A 19,278-nucleotide genomic window follows, 5' to 3' on the forward strand; every position below is an offset into this window, starting at 1 on the left:
CCCTGTGAATGTCCTGGTCATCAAACACTCTGCACTTCAACCAGGAGAAAGCTGCACTTCCTAATACAGTGGTACCTCAGGTTAAGAACTTAATTCATTCTGGAGGTCTGTTCTTAACCTGAAACTGTTCTTAACCTGAGGTACCACTTTAGCTAATGGGGCCTCTCACTGCCGCCGCACCGCCAGAGCATGATTTCTGTTCTCATCCTGAAGCAAAGTTGTTAACCTGAGGTACTATTTCTGGGTTAGCGGAGTCTGTAACCTGAAGTGTCTGTAACCTGAAGCATCTGTAACCCGAGGTACCACTGTACAAATTATATTCAACTCTTCCATGAAAAACCTCAGGGCAGCGCATAGGGGGCTCCCATACTTCTTTCACATCTCCAGCACCAAAGGATTGTTTTCAGGTTTTTACACAGTTTAGTAGGCTGGCATCTGGTTACTTTGGCTGATGAAGGGCCTGTGTACGTACTCAAACGACTGGAGACGGCACCTTGGCTTGCTAACTCCAGCCAACCAGAGGCCGGCTGAGCTGAAGACATAAGCGGGATTCCCCAAACCAAAGAAGGTAACTGTAATGGTTCTAGGGGTTGCTCGTGCGTAAATCAGCGCCACACCTGGCTGAGTTGCCTGAGTGAACCCTTTCTGTCCGGACAGCCACTCACCCGTGGCTGTCTCAATCGCTGGCAGAATCCGTCAGTGGGCGTTTCTTGAACTTCTTCCAGCAAAGAAGCTCTTTGACGCCTAGTCTCCTCCTACTCTCCCTGCGCGGAAGCCTTCTACGCAAGGAGGGTGTGGGCAGCGGAGGACCCGTACTCTCCCCGCTGGTCTCCAGCGAGGAGTCATGGAGCCACCTCGCCAATTCCCCCATCTCCACTGGTGCTACGCTGATTTCCTTCCCCAGAAGATGGGCTTCTTCTCTCCCTCCCGGGACGCTCTCCGGAATCCCTCTGGAGCCCTCCCTCTCCCTCTGGCTCCGATGGCAGTTCCCTGACAATAACCTTCTCAGATATTTTCTTACACCCAAACTACCAGTATGTACATACACACATCTCAAGTCTATTATCTGATCATGTACACTTATTAATATGGACACAGAAAGCAAAGTATGCCCCTGAAAGTTCCCGCTATTATAAATCAAGACGTTGTTGGCGTTCTTTCAGACAGGGATAGGGAACCTGCGGGCCTCTAGATGTTGTTGGACTCCAAATCCCATCATCCCTGATCACTGGCAAAGATGGCTGGGATTGATGGGAGTTGGAAATCCTACAACAACTAGAGGACCACAGGTCTCCTGTTGCTGCTTTGTGAGATTAACATCAAGGTTTATTCATTAATTTGAAAGCATGGCTCCCTCCCCAATCACTCACCTTCTCTCTAATTTTGGAAATTAAGCTCTCCACAGCTGCTTTCAAAAGTTCTGCTCTTTGTTTCTGAACACTAGCTGCCCTTTTCAGAGCATTCCGCCTCTCCTTTCTTCTGTCCTTTTCAGCCAAAATCTGCTGCTTATATTCTCCAACTTGCTGTTTCCATTCTGTAATGTTCTTTTCTACTGTCTGCATCAGAATTAAAGAAGATTATTATATGCTCCAAACATGAAACGTTTGAGGCGGACATTAGCCAAGTGGCGGCAGTGTATGCGTTTGCGCTTGCATGTATGTATAAAAGATTAAACTAGAGTACAGAAGACACAAAACAAAACAGAGATGCTTGATTTGGTTCATCAGAGCAGTGAAGGCAACAGATTTAAAGTAACGTGCAAGTTAATTCCAACAGTTTAACAAGGCTTAAAAAAAATAATACATTGAAACACATGCTGAAGTATTTTGAAGATTCTATTCAGTGTTGAAAACATGAACCCTGAAGTACTTGGTGACAGTCAAACTCTGCAGACTGACTTAAACTGCAGTGGCAGGTTGGCTAATCTGGGGCAGGAGGTCATTTCTGACCCACCAAGACACACTAAGCAGCCCATTAGATTCGCAGCTGTATCTCCCAGTCGGGAGAGAAAAGTTCCCTCTGGCTACCCTTGGAGAGGATATTCAGTTTTAGCACTAAGCAACACAGTGTTTAGGTTGGAGATAAACCCCCTAATTTCTCTTTGAGAGTTAAAAAAGGAACAGCATTTCCCCTCAGCCCAGCACTGGAGTCAGAATAGGTGGAAATGCCAATTGTGCGAGTGGCTCTACACGTGCGTTCCTGGGCAAGCGTGTAAATCTGAATGTTTGGTCCCTCCTTTGTGATGCTGCGTGTCTGTGTTCCAGCGGATGTTGTCTCTGACGAAGAATACTACTAGCATCTGTGAAATCTGCCTGTGGCAGGCACCGTCCTGGAATGCAACCAAATATTGTCCAAAGGGACGATATATCTCCTGGATTCCTTGACTGCGTTCACATGGGCAACACCAGAAGCCATGGAGGCCTGACCGAGAAAGGGTAAGTTGGCAAACAGAAGCTGCCTTTTGCGAGAGGACACGTGTTATTTATCAATTCCCCACAAGAGGTCACCATTTTAGCATCACAACTTGCATGACCAGAACACACACACACACACACACACACACGCACAAAAAGGTAGGCAAACATAGGTAAAAAATAACTTGTACAGCAAACGGTTCTACATTCTTCAAAAGACCTGCAAACATTAAAGTCGGGTTGCACTATGAATCCTGTGCCTACGCATTTCAAGGCTAAAGGTAGATGGAAGCCGACTGCGGTTGGAGCATCCTTATACAAAGCTTACAGAAACATTCGAGAAGAAATCACCAGTGCAAAGGGTTGCCAACAGCAGTTTTATGTAAGTTTTTTTTTAAAAAAAGGAATTCAGTTTATCGCCAATTCTCACTATGTAAAAATGGGCCATTTAAAAAAGAATGTACTGTATGGGGAATCTCGGTATAAACATAGGCCGCTCCCTGCAAGACCTTTTTCCACCTGGCCTTGGGGCGGGGGGCCAGACTCAACAGCTCTACTGAAGAGGCTCCTGGCGAGACCAGAGGGACATCACTATGCCTGACAACAAACCCTAACTATTGGATTCCTTTGCCCATCTTTTTGTGCCTGCCAAACAGCTGTGTCACGCTTATGATAATACTTTATTCTCTTGTTAATTATGCTGTTTTAAATGTGTATTTTATATTTGACTTCACAATGGTGTTGGGGTTTTTTTGAAATGTTTATTTTTTTTTTGTTAACTTTGCGTTAAATATGTATTCTGTAGTTGACCTCCTTTGTAATGCTATATTTTGAAACCTTTTAGTTTTCTGTTAATTATGTTGCTTTGACTGTATACCGTATTTTTCGCCCTATAGGGCGCACTTTTCCCCCTCCAAAAATGAAGGGGAAATGTGTGTGCGTCCTATGGGGCGAATGCAGGCTTTCGCTGAAGCCTGGAGAGCGAGAGGGGTCGGTGCGCACCGACCCCTCTCGCTCTCCAGGCTTCAGGAAGCTATCCGCAAGCCTTGCAAGCCCGGAGGGAGTTCCCGCAGGCTCGTAAGGCTTGCAGGCAGCAGCCTGCAGCCCGAAGCACGGGACACCCTCCGGAGGACGCCCTTTGCTTCGGGCAGGTGTCCGCAAGCCTTGCGTGCCCGGCGGGAGTTCCCGCGGGCTCGCAAGGCTTGCGGGCAGCAGCCTGCAGCCCACAAGCTCGGGGGACAGCGGGGAGGCGGAGCGCCACCATCCCGCTGTTCCCCGACCTGGTTTTGGGGGGGGGGAAATAAAGGAAACAATTTTTTCCTTTATTTCCCCCCCAAAAAACTAGGAGCGCCCTATGGGACGAAAAATACGGTATTCTAGATTTGACTTTCTTCAGAAATGTTTGGTTCTGCATTGTTTTATTGATGTTTTTATACGCTGCAAACCGCTTTGAGATTTTTCTTAAAAATATAAAGCAGTATAGGAATTAAATAAATAAATAAATAAATAAATAAATGAAAAAATTCTGATTTCTTTATAAAAAAAGAATTTAACACCTCACACAAAAACATTATTTCAGCTCATATTACCAACAGTAAGTCTTTGCATTATTTATTTCTCTATCTGACGGCTTAAAAAAATACCTTTACGCCTGGTGTGCACATCACACTAGTCCAAAACATGGCTGAGTGTCTAAGGGCAAGCGTGTGAGCCACTAAGGAGGGGAGCATGGCAACTTTCCTTCTCCTCCACTTCTCCCGATGCTGTACTGCCATGAGCTGAACCTTGGTTAGGCTGAACAAGTCTGATCTCCAAGCTCAAGGGTTTTCTCTTGCTCCAGACAAAAAAGGTAAAGGACCCCTGACAGTTAAGTCCAGCCGGAAACGACTATGGGGTTGCAGCGCTCATCTCGCTTTACAGGCTGAGGGAGCTGGCGTTTGTCCGCAGTTTTTCCAGGTCATGTAGCCAGCGTGACTAAGCCGCTTCTGGTGAACCAGAGCAGCGCACAGAAACGCCATTTACCTTCCTGCCTTAGCAGTACCTATTTATCTACTTGCACTTTTGAACAGTGCTTTCGAACTGCTAGGTTGGCAGGAGCTGGGACTGAGCAATGGGAACTCACCCCGTCATAGGGATTCAAACCGCCAACCTTCAAGCATATACCGTATTTTTCGCACCATAGGGCGCACCGGACGATAGGGCGCACCTAGTTTTGGGAGGTGGAAAACAGGAAAAAATTATTCTGAACCCCAGAAGCCAGAACAGCAAGAGGGATCTGGCTTCTGGGATACCGTGTGGCTGTTCTGGCTTCTGGGGTAACCGCGCCAAGCCTCTTCAGGGCAGCGGGATGAAGGCTCCCCCTGCCCAAAGAGGCTGCGCAGGGCTAAAGCAGAAGCCAGGACAGACGCGTCGCTGAAGGAGCACTGCGCCTTCTCTCTCTCTGCCCAGCGCCCCTCCTTCACAGGAGAGGTGCTGCGCAGAGAGGGAGAAGGGGCATCGCCCTTCAGCGAACCTGGAGAAGGAACAGAAGGAGACCCTTCTGCCGCCCCAAGCCTCGCGCGCCCGGCGGGACCTCCCGCCGGGCGCACAAGGCTTGCAGACACTCGCCCAAGTACGGGGAGCGCTCCGGAGGGCTCCCTGTGCTTTGGGCAACAGGCTGCCGCCCCAAGCCGGGCGCGCAAGGATTGCAGACACTCGCCCGAAGTACGGGGAGCCCTCCGGAGGGCTCCGCATGCTTCGGGCGGCAAGCTGCCGCCCCAAGCCTCGCGCGCCTGGCGGGACCTCCTGCCGGGCGCGCAAGGCTTGCAGACACAGGAGCTCCCGCCGGGCGCGCAAGGCTTGCAGACACTCGCCCGAAGCACGGGGAGCCCTCCGGAGGGCTCCCTGTGCTTCGGGCAACAGGCTGCCGCCCCAAGCCTCGCGCCCCCGGCGGGATCTCCTGTCGGGCGCGCGAGGTTTGCAGACACGCACCCGAAGCACGGGGAGCCCTCCGGAGGGCTCCCTGTGCTTCGGGCGGCAGGCTGCCACCCCAAGCCTCACGTGCCCGGCGGGAGCTCCTGCCGGGCGCGCAAGGCTTGCAGACACTCGCCCGAAGCACGGGGAGCCCTCTGGAGGGCTCCCTGTGCTTCGGGCAACAGGCTGCCGCCCCAAGCCTCGCGCCCCCGGCGGGATCTCCTGCCGGGCGCGCGAGGTTTGCAGACACGCACCCGAAGCACGGGGAGCCCTCCGGAGGGCTCCGCGTGCTTCGGGCGGCAGGCTGCCACCCCAAGCCTCGCGCGCCCGGCGGGAGCTCCTGCCGGGTGCGCAAGGCATGCAGACACTCGCCCGAAGCACGGGGAGCCCTCCGGAGGGCTCCCTGTGCTTCGGGCAACAGGCTGCCGCCCCAAGCCTCGTGCGCTCGGTGGGACCTCCCGCCGGGCGCGCAAGGCTTGTGGACACTTGCCGGGGCTGCAGGCTGCTGCCCGCAAGCCTCGTGAGCTCGCGGGAACTCCCGCCGGGCTTGCAAGGCTTGCGGATAGCTTTCTGAAGGCTGGAGAGCGAGAGGGGTCGGTGCACACCGATGCCTCTCACTCTCCAGGCTTCAGCGAAAGCTGCATTTGCACCATAGGACGCACACACATTTCCCCTTCATTTTTGGAGGGGAAAAAGTGCGTCCTATGGAGCGAAAAATACGGTACAACCAGATGAGCTTTGGGGCTTCAAGGCAGATTGTCCCCAGTGACGGGACTGGTTTGTGGGAGTATTTGGCTGGGGTAGAGATTTAAGGAAATCAACCTGAGATAAAGGAAACTTAGAAGCTTCTTCAGTTGGGAATATCGGTCCACAGAGATTGCACATGAACTCTTTCTATGAACAAAGCATTCCCATTTTATTTATGTGGACCTGGAGTCAGGGTGGGATATTCATAAATGCAATGATTTATGGCCATAGGTCAACTGAACTATGTATAGTTCCAGACTGGAGGTGTAGAGGGGTTTTCTTGAAATAAGCAATTATTGTGACAATGCAGATATAGCTTTCTGAATTATTTGACAGAACGTGGCTGATACAGATATAACAGATTTGTGGCTTTTCTCATGAAATTTAGAGAGTGCACCTGAGATTTTAAAATTTTTTATAGCTGCTGTGACTGGCAACTTCAATCCATAGCGACCCTCCCCAACACTGCCAAACACACACACACCCTATCATCAATCGATCAAAGAAGCAAAACCAACAAAAACCAGTTACCTTAAATTTTGTTCTCAGTTGATTATTCTCAGCCTCCTTTCTCTCTATCTGGCATTGCAAGTGAGTCTGTACCAACTGTGTTGATTCGGAATGACGAGATGCTTTTAACACATTAGCCTAAAATAATAAAACAAAGCCCATAATAAATTATGACGTCTACATGGCTGCACCTATAATGAACTTTCGTACTCTATGGAAGGGGCAGGCAGACTTTAGACTTGTTGGATCTACTTCGATTTTTCCTTTGTTTCAGAACCCTGGGATCTACCAAGTGGAGACTGGTATTAAGACATCCGACAAGATTTGAAACAGCAAGTTGCCTCTGAGCACGTTACAAGTCTAAGAATTCATTTTCAGCACCAGAACTCAATGGAGTCGTTTAACAGTCACCTCCTGGTTAACTTTATATTCATTCAGGCAGCCTAATTTAAATGGGAAAAGTCACTTTGTTGTTGCAGTTGTTATACAATTGGGAAGCCTTGGTTGATCTACTCAGCATTCAAAACTCCCATTGTTCTAGGCGCGTTTTGCGACAGGGAATTTCATAAACGTGAGCAGTTTCTGAGCTCTGGGTGCAGTACTGCGTCTAAGATTTCAGATTAAAATGGCCACTGTTACTCGGACGTAAATCCCAACCAAGTTCATTGGGGCTTCCTCCCAAGTGCATGGATTGGGGACCTGAAAATTTCTTTTCTTTTAACCCAACATGTTTTGTTTAGGTTTTAGTTGCCTTGTTGAATGTACTTTTAATGTACGATGTGCTTTTAATTCGAAATATGCTAGCCAGTTAGTTATGATGGTTTAAGTAGCGCGTGTTAAAACGTTGTCTACTTCAGACGCTCACAGGGATGCTTAAAATCTAAACAAATTTTGGAGTGTGATCATTGAAGGACCCTTAAGTCTTAGGGTTGCGAACTGGACACTCAATGTAGGTGTCTCTGCCATCAGTTGTATAGGCCTTATTAGTTACTTGTGGTGCCAAAAAGATATATTTATATGAAGGAAATGGGGTATAGGGAGAATCCAGGGCTTGTCTGCAGAGCAGAAGGAAAGGAGGACCTTTTTCTGCCTCCCCATTTCCAGCCACTCCCTGAAGGCTGCAGAAGGGACCCTCTTAAGAATATTAGGGGGGTGGGCAGGGGAAACATGGCTTTGTTTTTTGAAGTCTTCAGATGAGGTCTATACCATGTGAAAAATGAACGTAAGATTTTAGCTGCTGTTTATTCATTTCCAGCTTTGTATTCTAGTTATAAATAAGCGCGCCTAGACATTCCGCTGTTGTGCCCTTCCGAAAGAAAAGCAGCTAACTTTAATAGAAGGAATTAAAAACACTATTTAAAAAAACCAAATAGATGATATGAACAAGTACCTAGCAATTTTTTAAAATAAAATAAAATAAAATAAAATGCTACATTTGCCTATCAATAAAATTTCAATACCCAAGGAAAGGAAATAATAATTCAATTAAAACATTCCACAAAATCAATACAATCATATTGCACATACATTTCAAATAACAGGTAAGGGGATAACAAAACACATATTTTAGTGAAAGATATATACTCTTAGGCTGCAATCCTGAACACATTACATACCTGGGAATAAGATCCACTTAATAAAGTGGGACTTACCATATATACTCGGGTATAAGCCGACTTTTTCAGCACATTTGTTATGCTGAAAAAGCCCCCCTTGGCTTATACTCGAGTGAGGTGGGCGGCGGCAGAGGAACGAGCAGCCCGAAAGCAGCCCTTTTGGGCTGCTTGTTCTTCCTCCACCGCTGCCGCCACCACCAGGTTTGTGGTGTGGTGAACCGGCTTATACTCGAGTCAGTAAGTTTCCCCAGTTTTTTGTGCTAAAATTAGGTGCCTCGGCTTATATTCGGGTCGGCTGATACTTGAGTATATACGGTACTTCTGAGTAGACAGGTCTGAGACTGCACAGCTACACTCTCATTCTGGAAGTCAACATACTGAAATATTGGCACACCAATAGCTTAGAACTAGCAGGAACCACAAGATGTGGTTATCAAGGCATGTAATTTGGTAAACATAAACTTATGGCAGGTGAAGTAAAACAGCTGTACAAAGGGAAATGCTAACTTACTTTCTCATGCTGAAGCTGAGTAGAAAGCTCTAAAATATACCTTTCTTTTCGATGAACTTCATGCTTGAGTTCCTTCAAAGGGAAAAAAAACAATTATTATTATTTTTTGCATACTAGAGAGCAAGGATTTGTAACTCGAGGAGGCTGGGGGGGGGGGGAGAGAACAAGGATAGAAAGTATACTGGCTTTCATGACAGAGGGCTCATTTAGATAACAGCAGGCCCACAAATAGTCAAAACACTGTGCGAACTTTTTCCAGAAGTTCTGAGAATGCCATCTTGGTAGTCAAGATAACCTTACAATTAATTGGTAGATGTTAAAACCGTGAGCTCATATATGTTTATATCCACTTGCTTTGATAGAAACTAATTGGTTTGCCTTGATGTTATCATTATCTGGGGGCTTGGGAGTGTTGGGCTCTGGGCCCAGAAAAGGGGAACTATCTGTAAGATTTGAGTATTTGCCACCTATGTTCTCATCTAGTTAGGTGAAGTGATGGGAAGTCCCACCCAAAGTGGTGTATGCCGCTTTCTCTATAAATAATGTGTGAACATTTCCTTGGGAGCGGACAAGCCATCTCCTTGCTGCAGTGTCCATCCTGTGTCTGCCACTAATAACAACAACAACAACAACAACAACAACAACAACAACAACAACAATAACAATACATCAGACAACATTCAGCATGGCTCCCTCATCCTATGTGCAACTGCTTAAAATGCCTAAAACAGGCTGTGGTGCCGCCTTCACGAAACGAAATGAGGACACGCCGAAGAACAGAACTTACTACAGCTTCAGTTTCGCTTTCAGTCAACTTCTGTATCAAATCTTCAATCTGTGTACTGATAATCTAAAAATAAGGAAAATGAAACAAAACTGATTCAGTGTCACTTAATAATGAATACAACATATTACGTTTAACATACTGTACTTCCTGAGACATAAAACTCCCAACATTCCAAGTGACCATGCCCTCTATTTACAGTTAAGGACTAAGAAAATAAAAATAAAAACTAGAAGCGCAGATAAGAAAGTTCCTTTGTGAATTAAAATTTGACTTGTTTGGAGGTCATTTTTTTAAGCCCCAAAAGTCTATTTTATTAATTGATCTTTAAAAAAAAAAAAGAGAAAGAAGACATTTTCTACTTATTTTTTCTTATCCAAGTAATAGTTTAAAGGAGTATTCTATTAACTGGGCAACATCCAACGATAGATAATAATTAAAAAATTAAAATTATTAGAGTTTCTCTTGTTCAAAAGACCTCTGTTTGTGTACGTGTGAGACCTGCCCGCTCTCTCCCAACCTACAGCCCTCCACGTATAGGAATAACAGATATCTTTTTCTAAAAAGTTATCAGATACTAAATTTCCTGCCAAGAGAATGGACAGGTGGATATCAACTCAGCCCTGTTTCAGTTCAGGAACAACTTTGTTAATGCACTGAAGGTTTAATTCTTATAAGAAAATGTTTGTCTAGGTTGTGTTCCAGCCCAGGGCAAGTTGATAATGGGGTCCCCATGACATCGTGCAGGATTCATGTGTTAGCATAAGCCAAAGCATTTTAAGTACAATATGCAGTTATGTGAAGAAAGTGCTCGCATACTGACATTCTTCATGAGCACATGAAGGAGGTTACAGGCTGCTGTGTTAAGTGGTAAGCCTTTTTCCTCAGGTGCAGATCAACTGGCAAGGAAGGCCAACCCAAACTTGATGCTGTTATGTAGGCAACTGCAGCTCTGGTCTGTAAACAGATCTGCTGCAACCCAGGGAATCTTTTGGTGGCATCAAGATGGATCTACCATATTTTTCACTCTGTAAGATGCACCAGCCCACATGACGCACCTAGTTTTTGGAGGAGGAAAACAAGAAAAAAAATATTCTGAATCTCAGAAGCCAGAACAGCAAGAGGGATTGCTGCACAGTGAAAGCAGCAATCCCTCTTGCTGTTCTGGCTTCTGGGATAGCTGCGCAGCCTGCATTCGCTCCATAAGACGCACACACATTTCCCCTTACTTATTAGGAGGGGAAGTGAGTCTTATAGAGCAAAAAATATGGTAGTTTGCCCCTGCGCATGAGGGGAATGGATTCTTAGCCACCTGACAAATCCCGTCTGGGAGAAAGAGCTACAGCTCTGCTGCACAAAGCAAGAGACTTAGAAACCTTGTTCATAAAAGGATCTAATCCAAAGCAATTCCTGGGCTAGACACAAACAAAGAGCAACACAGAAACTTATCGGGATGGGCCAACAAACTCGAGGGCTCCCCCCCCCCCCTTATCTCAGGGCACTGCTTGATATATTATCATCTAATTTTATTTTTCTGTGAATTCACCTCCTTCTTTGAAAATTCTACTTCAAGCAATGAAAAAAAATACTTAAAACTTGTTGTTGATAAATACTATACTTGGTTGTGGTTTCTGTGCACGTTCTCTTACTTCTTTTTCCTTGCTTGATCTAAGTAGCTGCTGTAACAGTCCCTTCATATTTTTGAGAGCCCCTAGCTCCATTACCAGTAAATCCTCTTGCATAGAAATCTTTATCATATCTGCTGCAGAAACGTAACAAGCCTGACAAAAATATTAAATCGCAGTTAAGTCGTTTTGTAAAAAAAGAAAACCCTCTTTTTGCCCAAACCAGTGTGACACTGTTCAGGTAGCCACCTTAAAACAGAACCGTTTTGATAAAACAAACCTTTTACATCATTTGAACACACAGAACAATCACAAATACAAAACGATAGGAAACGATTTTGCTATGACGCCTGTCACAAATACAGTGGTACCTTGGGTTAAGAACTTAATTCGTTCCGGAGGTCCGTTCTTAACCTGAAACTGTTCTTAACCTGAAGCACCACTTTAGCTAATGGGGCCTCCTGCTGCTGCCGTGCTGCTGTTGCGTGATTTCTGTTCTCATCCTGAAGCAAAGTTCTTAACCTGAGGTACTATTTCTGCGTTAGCAGACTCTGTAACCTGAAGCGTCCGTAACCTGAAGCATCTGTAACCCAAGGTACCACTGTAACTAGCTTTTCTCCAAACCAAAGCAGCACTGCTGGTTCTGGAGCAGAGATGATAGCAAGGCTGGGACACCTCAGGCCAGAGGTCCAAATGCAGCTCTCCGGGCCTATCAATCTGGCCCCCAAAACTCTCCCTCACTGGCCATGCTTGCATCTCAAGTGTTTTGTCTGAATGGAATGTGTCCTTGCACTCAGATGATGCCTGGTCATCTGAATGGAGGATAGAGGGTGTCTGTGAAGGTGTGTGAGCGTTCATATGAATTAGTCCACAAAGGTAAAATTTAATTTTGTTGCTTTACCTGATTTTACCCTCTGGCCTCATCCACCACTAAGCACATGGCCCAAGGAAGGTTGCTTAGATAAGAATGCAGCTGAAAAATATTCACCAGCCCTTGGTCTACAGACACAGGTTGAATTGCAGCTAGACCCAAGACACATCATTTTAACATACCCAATTCAAAATTTCCAGAAGGGTAGCTGCATTAGTCTTTTGCAGCAAAGAGTCTTGTAGCGCCTTAAAGACTAACAAATTTTGTTGTGGCGTATCGTCTACAAAAACTTGTGCCATCAGCATTATGGAGCATCTGATGAAGTCCACAAAAGCTTCTGCCACAATGTATTTGTTAGTCTTTAAAGTACTCAAAGCTTGTTATTCCTTCTTCAAACCGTATGCATAACGTCAGTCAATGTTTTTGTGTTTCAGCAGCAAACAGCATAAGCTTGGATATAGCAAAGTCATAGCATGAGAGAAAGATGCTTCCATTCCTGCAAAGGAAGGGCACATATTTCCTGCCAGTTGCCAACCCAGGGGCAGCTCTCTGCTGAACTGAGCACAGTGGGCTTCAGGAAAATCCAGTATCAAGAACAGAACTCTGTTGTTCTTAGGCCATACTGCAACCCAAGTGTCATTCAGTAATTGTCAATGCAAACTTACCTTTGAAATTCTAGTTAGAGTTTCTTTAAAAGACGGCAGGAACATTTCTGCTGAACCAATTGCCAACTCTGCTTCGTGGAGCTTTTTCTGAAAAGCAACTTCGTCCTGAATGGTGTCTTCCCACAACCTATAAACAAAAGACTAATGTTTATTAGGAAAAACTGTGCCCGTGTTACTCTGTATAACCTTAATTTAAATGCTAACTGCAATTCAGCCAGTGGCTGGGCACACTTACTAACACAAAGCCTAACGTCCCATCAAAAGTAAGAGTTAATTATCCTCTTGGAGACTTGAACAGTGGTTCTTTCCATTTGTGAATCGCGAGGACTTAGTACATCATTTCACCTAATGCTTTTTCACACGTAGGGCATTTACTTTACTTAGGGTAAACATGTATCATGGGCATCCATAGGGCATATATGCAATATGAAGCCATGGAAAGTTAGGGGCTGGCCAGAACGTGTGCACACTGCAAAACATATATGCAAATTATGGTTTGTTTTACGATAATAAGTTTTGAGACTCAAACAGAAAATTGGTGAGTATTAAATAAAACTTCTGTGTGCTTTAAAAAAAAAGTTTTTTAAAAATGTAAGAACGCGTAGGAACAGCACACATGTTAAACCCATGTTTCAGATAGCTCTAGTTTGGAAGTACAGTGGTACCTCGGGTTACAGACACTTCAGGTTACAGATGCTGCTAATCCAGAAATACTACCTCGGGTTAAGAACTTTGCTTCAGGATGAGAACAGAAATTGTGCTCTGGCAGCGTGGCGGCAGCGGGAAGCCCCATTAGCTGAAGTGGTGCCTCAGGTTAAGAACCATTTCAGGTTAAGAACGGACCTCCGGAACGAATTAAGTACTTAACCCAAGGTACCACTGTAATTGGCATTGCATGGCATTCCCCTAAATGAATAGCTTTAGGAAAATGTTCTAGGGTAAAATATCTGAGCTGCAGAACATGCACCACTCAACTTAAAAGCATACCTTTCTGTTTCACTTTCACTCTGTGTTTCTTCCAAGGAACTCTCCTCAGATTCCCCTGTATGGCAAGGCAAGGCTTCCTTCATCCTGGTCCTGTGTTTATCCACAAGTCGGCCGTATGAACCCCAGTTCTCCTTCAAGCATTCTTGTTCTGGAAGCTTATAAAATAATGTTTTGGCTTCACTGCTTATTCTCTCTCTCTTTCACACACACACAGAGCCATCATCTGCATCAAAATGCATGGAATCCAGGATAGCAAACTTGCACTTCAGAGATTCTAACATTTCTGTCTCCTCCTATCAACACGGTAAGACACAGCAAGTCCACGTTTCAGCTTGTTACATGCATTGTACTGTCCTCTTAAAACGTCATACAGTACAACAAGACGGGCCAGGTTGTGTAGGGGTGTGTGGAAGACCAAAATCCAAGGGCTGTACACACTTCCTGTTTGTAATAACGCCTGGAAATTTCAGAATACCTTCAAGGCCTTCAGCACTGACCTTCAGCACTGATGCCTCTGCTAGATCACCCCTCATTTAAACATGAAGACAAATATAATCAACTCATAGATCTTGAAACAATTCATTTCTCTGGAATTAAGAGATCTGTTTGTTAAAAAGTAAAGCAATTTTAAAGGAGGACCTGGTGGCAAAGACAAAAGGCATAAAATGGTCCTGGCTACATCAACTATGGGATGTAGTCAACTGTGGTCTAAACCACAGAGCCTAGGACTTGCCGATCAGAAGGTTGGCGGTTCGAATCCCCACGACGGGGTGAGCTCCCATTGCTTGGTCCCTGTTCCTGCCAACCTAGCAGTTTGAAAGCACGTCAAAGTGCAAGTAGATAAATAGGTACCACTCCGGTGGGAAGGTAAATGGCGTTTTCATGCGCTGCTCTGGTTCACCGGAAGCGGCTTAGTCATGCTGGCCACATGACCTGGAAGCTGTCTGAAGACAAACGCTGGCTTCCTCTGCCTATAGAGCAAGATGAGCGCCGCAACCCCAGTTGTCCACGACTGGACTTAACGGTCAGGGGTCCCTTTACCTCAACTATGCACTTTTGCAAAGTATCTGGAACAAAGCGGGGAGGATTTGAGACTCTTGGCACCTTTGGAATCAGTAACAGACCTAGCCATGACACAAAAGGGGCAGTCTCAGTGATATATGGTATGATATTAGACCACATCGTAGGAAACGCGGAAGATATTCGAATGAGATAGGAAACCCGACATAGGAATTTCAGTAAGTAAAAAAGCATGGGAATCAATATGACAAAATCTATCTTGAAAAACAATTTCGGCTCGTCTCCAGGAAGTTTCCCTTAAAATTTCAGTGGCATTGTACCCCCACACACCTCGTTTAAGCTCACCATTATGTTGGGAAATAATGTGGAGAACCAGGTTCTATTTTCACGTTTGGTGGGAGTTTACCATGGTCCATGCCTTTGGGGGGAAAGTTTTTTAATCTGACCTCCAAAATCACTAACCAATCTATCCCTCCTAATTTGACACTTGTCCTATTATCATTAGATTTGACCCCAAATTCTACACATTAAATCTAAAGAATTAATTTCCTTCCTGTTCACAGGAGCTAGACTAGTTATATTGCCCAATGATGGAAGGAAACTTCTAAAATACCAATAGAGGCTTGGGTTAATAACATCTGGAACATCTTGAGTATTGCTCTATTATAACGCCTCATATACCATCAACGACTAATCAAAGGCATTTCCCAAAAAAGATACCTTTTGACATAATCTGATCTCCCCTTTTCCTCTTTAATTGAAGAACAGGTTATTTTAATGCCACCATCATCACAGAGGTGTCTGTGGAGGGGATAGTGATTGAAAATTTATTGTAACTGTATTGTAACATTTGAATAAATGTTTCATTTTTATTTATTTTAAAAATAATACCTTCAAGTAGTAATTTTATTAGTAGTTTAATTTCAAACATCTAAACTGCTGGCTTCTTAAAAAATCACAGGCATCCTAGTTTAGAAGCCCTAGTGTTATATGCAAGTGCAACCCCATTTTCATGGTGTTCAGCCACTGCAACCTTTGACGCACCCAGCCTGAGAACATGTTTATTACTGGTGAAGCAACACCTTGAATGGCACCAGTACCATTTATCTGCAAGGAACCTTTCCAACACCACTCCACCTGACAAAGGGGACCCTGAGCGTCTCCCAGTAAAAATAAAAATAAAAAATCAATGCACTGCAAACGATGCTGAGAAATGTTTCTGGGTGCATGAACTTTAGCCAGGACACACTTCAGACCTCCTGGCCAGTTGCCTTTTGTGAACTGAGTGTGGTTTTGTTTTAGATATTATAATCAGCTATACAGTGCTTTGCAATTATATTCCTGGGGGCAGTTTGCAAAAGGAAATCATCCCACGAAGTGCTTATCTCACCCTTCCACATTGGGGGGGGGGGGATTAGCTGTGAAGGCCACCTATCTTCCAGGGAAGTATGGCTTCCTTTACTAATCTTGTTGTTCCCAAGTAACTCCGAAGGCTACAGTGGTTTTTTTTGCGGGGGGGGAGGATTTCGGCGGGTGGGGGTGGAATGTGAAGTGGGAGGGGGAACTAAAATGAGCAGAGAATGACAGTTGGGTTGAACATTCTGCCAGCTAAAAGGGAGTGGAAAGAGTAGAGGATAGAGGAATCTGTCTCTGCAGGAAATGGTTTTTAGGGAGATTATTAGTTATAATTTCACTCATCCTAGCCTTCACATAACTGTGTATTTGTTTTCAAGGCTCCCCAGATTAACATCCTGGCTTGGTTCTCATGAATAGTATCTTAATAAGCTGGGATACAAATGAGATTTGTGCACCACCCACAACTTTTGTGCTGGTGAAAGTGGGGAAACAAACTGGGTTTGCCACAGTTGCGTATTAAATCCAAATGAGGAAGCTATGGTTGATGGTCTCCAAACAAAGTGGGACATGGAACTATGGTTTAAAGCGGGTTTCTAAATCATGACTTGTTTGGATACCGTTAACTATAGTTCCATGAATGTATATAGGTTTTTAGGTTTAGGTGATTTAACATTTAGCTGAATAACGTTAGCTCTGCTAACGACCCAGTCACTTCAAAAAAAAAATCAAGATTTGTATTAATACTATTTGTATTTCCTGCACATCTTACATGATTATCTGAGCTGTCCACTTCTTCACTTAGAGAACTCAAATACTTTCCAAGTTGGCTGGATGTTTCTGTCTCAAGATGATCTTTCTTAAAACTCAAATCACTGGACTGAATAACTGAACAAAGTTTTTCTGCTTCCGCAGAAGTTAGGTATGGCACAAGTCTTGTTTCCTAAAAACACCATCCATATAACATTAAGTAAATGCATGCTACTAGACAAATACATCTGCCTGCAGGTTAGCTTCAGAAACAACACAGCTGCTTTTATCAGGGATGGGGAACCAGTGGCCTTCCAAGTGTTGTTGGACTTCAAATCCCATCAGCCCCAGACAGCAAAGCCAATAGTCAGGGATTATGGGAGTTGTGGTCCAACACAGGACCCCCATCCCTGACTTACATTATCAAAACAAGAATTTTTAAATGCAATAAATTACTTAAAATAGACACCATGGGAAATGTATCAGAGTTTAAGAACATCAGCCAATTTTAAGGAATACTGAACAGCATCCAAACAACAGTGAAATCAGTTTCTGAGTTTGCTATTTTGTTTTTCTTAGAGCAATATGTGCATATGGCACAATGAATTCCTTTTGGACTAGAGGGGAATTTCAAAAACAATTTGCGATGTTGACAACGCATTCAATGTGGGGTGGGGAAGGCACAAATTTGACTCTGGTTTACTTGTGTGAACCAAAGTTGTTCTTCAGATTGTGCTCATCCTCCTTTAGACGGAAAATCAGGAGGAGTGCATTTGTGAGTCTGTGATATAACAACAGTCTTATTCTTTTATATTTAAGAATATATTGTCTCCGTTTGCAGAGACAAACTTTGGAATGGGGGGGCACAGATATTTCAGTAGCAAACTTCCTTTTAACAGCTTACCTCGCAACGGCTAGAAGAGGAAAGTTCTCTCTGCACATGGTCATGAGACCCATCACTGTTCTGTTCATACAGGCTGGATGGTGGTGCTTCCTTTTCTTTCTGAAAAATAAATTATGAGCGCAGAGAGTGTCTGAATTTTTATTGGGTTCACAAGTTAAATGCTGCCTGAATTTGTATCAGTTGCAGCAAAGGTGCTCCGTTTCAAGTCAGTGTTTAACAGAGTAATCCTAGCCATGTCCACTTTGAAGTTAAGTCCTACTGAACTCTTAGCCCCAGGTAAGTGGGAAGCCTTAAGAGACGACAAAGTAAACCCCAAAGTTCTTAATGTCAAAGTAATACATTTCCACTTGAGCTAAGTGCTACAATTTTGTTTACTAATATGGTGAAAAGCATTGTTCAGTAAAGCTAGCATATTTGCAATCTGCTGAAAATAAATACACACACACACATTTACAGGATATTAATCAAAACTGAATTCTTCAATGTCTTCCAAGTTTAGAGATGCAAAAGCCATGTTGCAAAGGAGGCATTTGCAAAATATTCTAACGCACAATTATTCCAAGTAGAGTTTATTTCTATTACAGCGGTACCTTGGTTTATGAACTTAATCCGTTCCGGAAATCCGTTCTTAAACCAAAGCATTGTTAAACTAAGGCGTGCTTTCCCATAGCAGCGGGGGACTCAATTTACAAATGGAACACACTCAACAGGAAGTGGAACATGTTCTGCTTCCAAGGCAAAGTTCACAAGCCAAAATACCTACTACCAGGTTTGCAGCATTCTTAATCCAAGTTGTTCATCAACTAAGCTGTTCTTAAACCAAGATACCACTGTACTATGCTTTTTATTATTATTTATGCTATTCGGTCATTGGAGAAAAAGCCAAGGCTACCCATCGCATAAGCAGAAACACATTGCACATCCTAAAAGTTCCTGAACTGAGCAAGGGACTGAACTAAATGGCCTTCCAGGTCACACACACCCCTTCTAAAATTCTCTGGGGCTTTCTGGGTGCCGCGCAATGGTCACACCCCTCTTATTAGAATTCGGTAGAGCGATTGCCACCCTTCTGATTATCATGCACCTGACAAGCCTTCCTAGTAATTGGGGTAGCGTGGAGGATCTGAGGAAAAACACACAGATAAAGATTTTATTGGGGGACACTTGTTAACTTATAACCAGACGGAGGGGCTCAAGACTTCCCCCAGCTGGGAAGAATGGCAACTGAGCTCGGGTTCAGGTTAAACCAATGACATGCAATACCCAAAAGCAATCCCACCCAGTTCTCTAACACATACATATATCCTGGCTTGCCCCAAGCCATGACAACCACACTTCATTGTGGGCCCTTGTACAAAATATATTACGTTTGCCAGGGGGGCAGGGACGACAACCTCTCCTAATTTAGTTTGATTACGCTCCAGTATCCACTGACATGATTTATTGCCAGAGACGAAATGGAGTTATGAGAATGCAAACTTAATGTGAAGTACTCTGGTGCAGCTTTTGATAACAACATTAAGTGAGATTCCGAAGCGACAATGGGATTTTTTTAAAAAATGAATTCAT

The 19,278-nt window shown here is 44.4% G+C and overlaps 1 protein-coding gene across 6 annotated transcripts in view; it reads right to left on the reverse strand.

Moving 5' to 3' along the window:
* The window catches only part of ODF2L (outer dense fiber of sperm tails 2 like), a 35,684-nt gene that overhangs the window by 15,633 nt on the left and 773 nt on the right, over nt 1–19,278 (reverse strand). For 2 of the 6 annotated variants that reach the window (XM_081865863.1, XM_081865860.1), the window contains exons 2-11: nt 18,794–18,832; nt 17,710–17,808; nt 16,828–16,998; nt 13,683–13,837; nt 12,696–12,822; nt 11,184–11,315; nt 9,538–9,600; nt 8,751–8,822; nt 6,645–6,761; nt 1,371–1,556 (exon numbers count right to left, since the gene is read on the reverse strand). In XM_081865863.1, coding sequence (XP_081721989.1) covers nt 1,371–1,556; nt 6,645–6,761; nt 8,751–8,822; nt 9,538–9,600; nt 11,184–11,315; nt 12,696–12,822; nt 13,683–13,837; nt 16,828–16,998; nt 17,710–17,808; nt 18,794–18,832 — 1,161 coding nt within the window. The remainder of the gene's footprint in view (nt 1–1,370; nt 1,557–6,644; nt 6,762–8,750; nt 8,823–9,537; nt 9,601–11,183; nt 11,316–12,695; nt 12,823–13,682; nt 13,838–16,827; nt 16,999–17,709; nt 17,809–18,793; nt 18,833–19,278) is intronic. The other 4 variants (XM_081865861.1, XM_081865864.1, XM_081865862.1 and 1 more) reach the window with 4 other exon arrangements.

The sequence above is a fragment of the Podarcis erhardii genome (genome assembly GCF_964252035.2).
Source record: "Podarcis erhardii genome assembly, chromosome: 6".
In the NCBI taxonomy this organism is placed as follows: domain Eukaryota; kingdom Metazoa; phylum Chordata; class Lepidosauria; order Squamata; family Lacertidae; genus Podarcis; species Podarcis erhardii.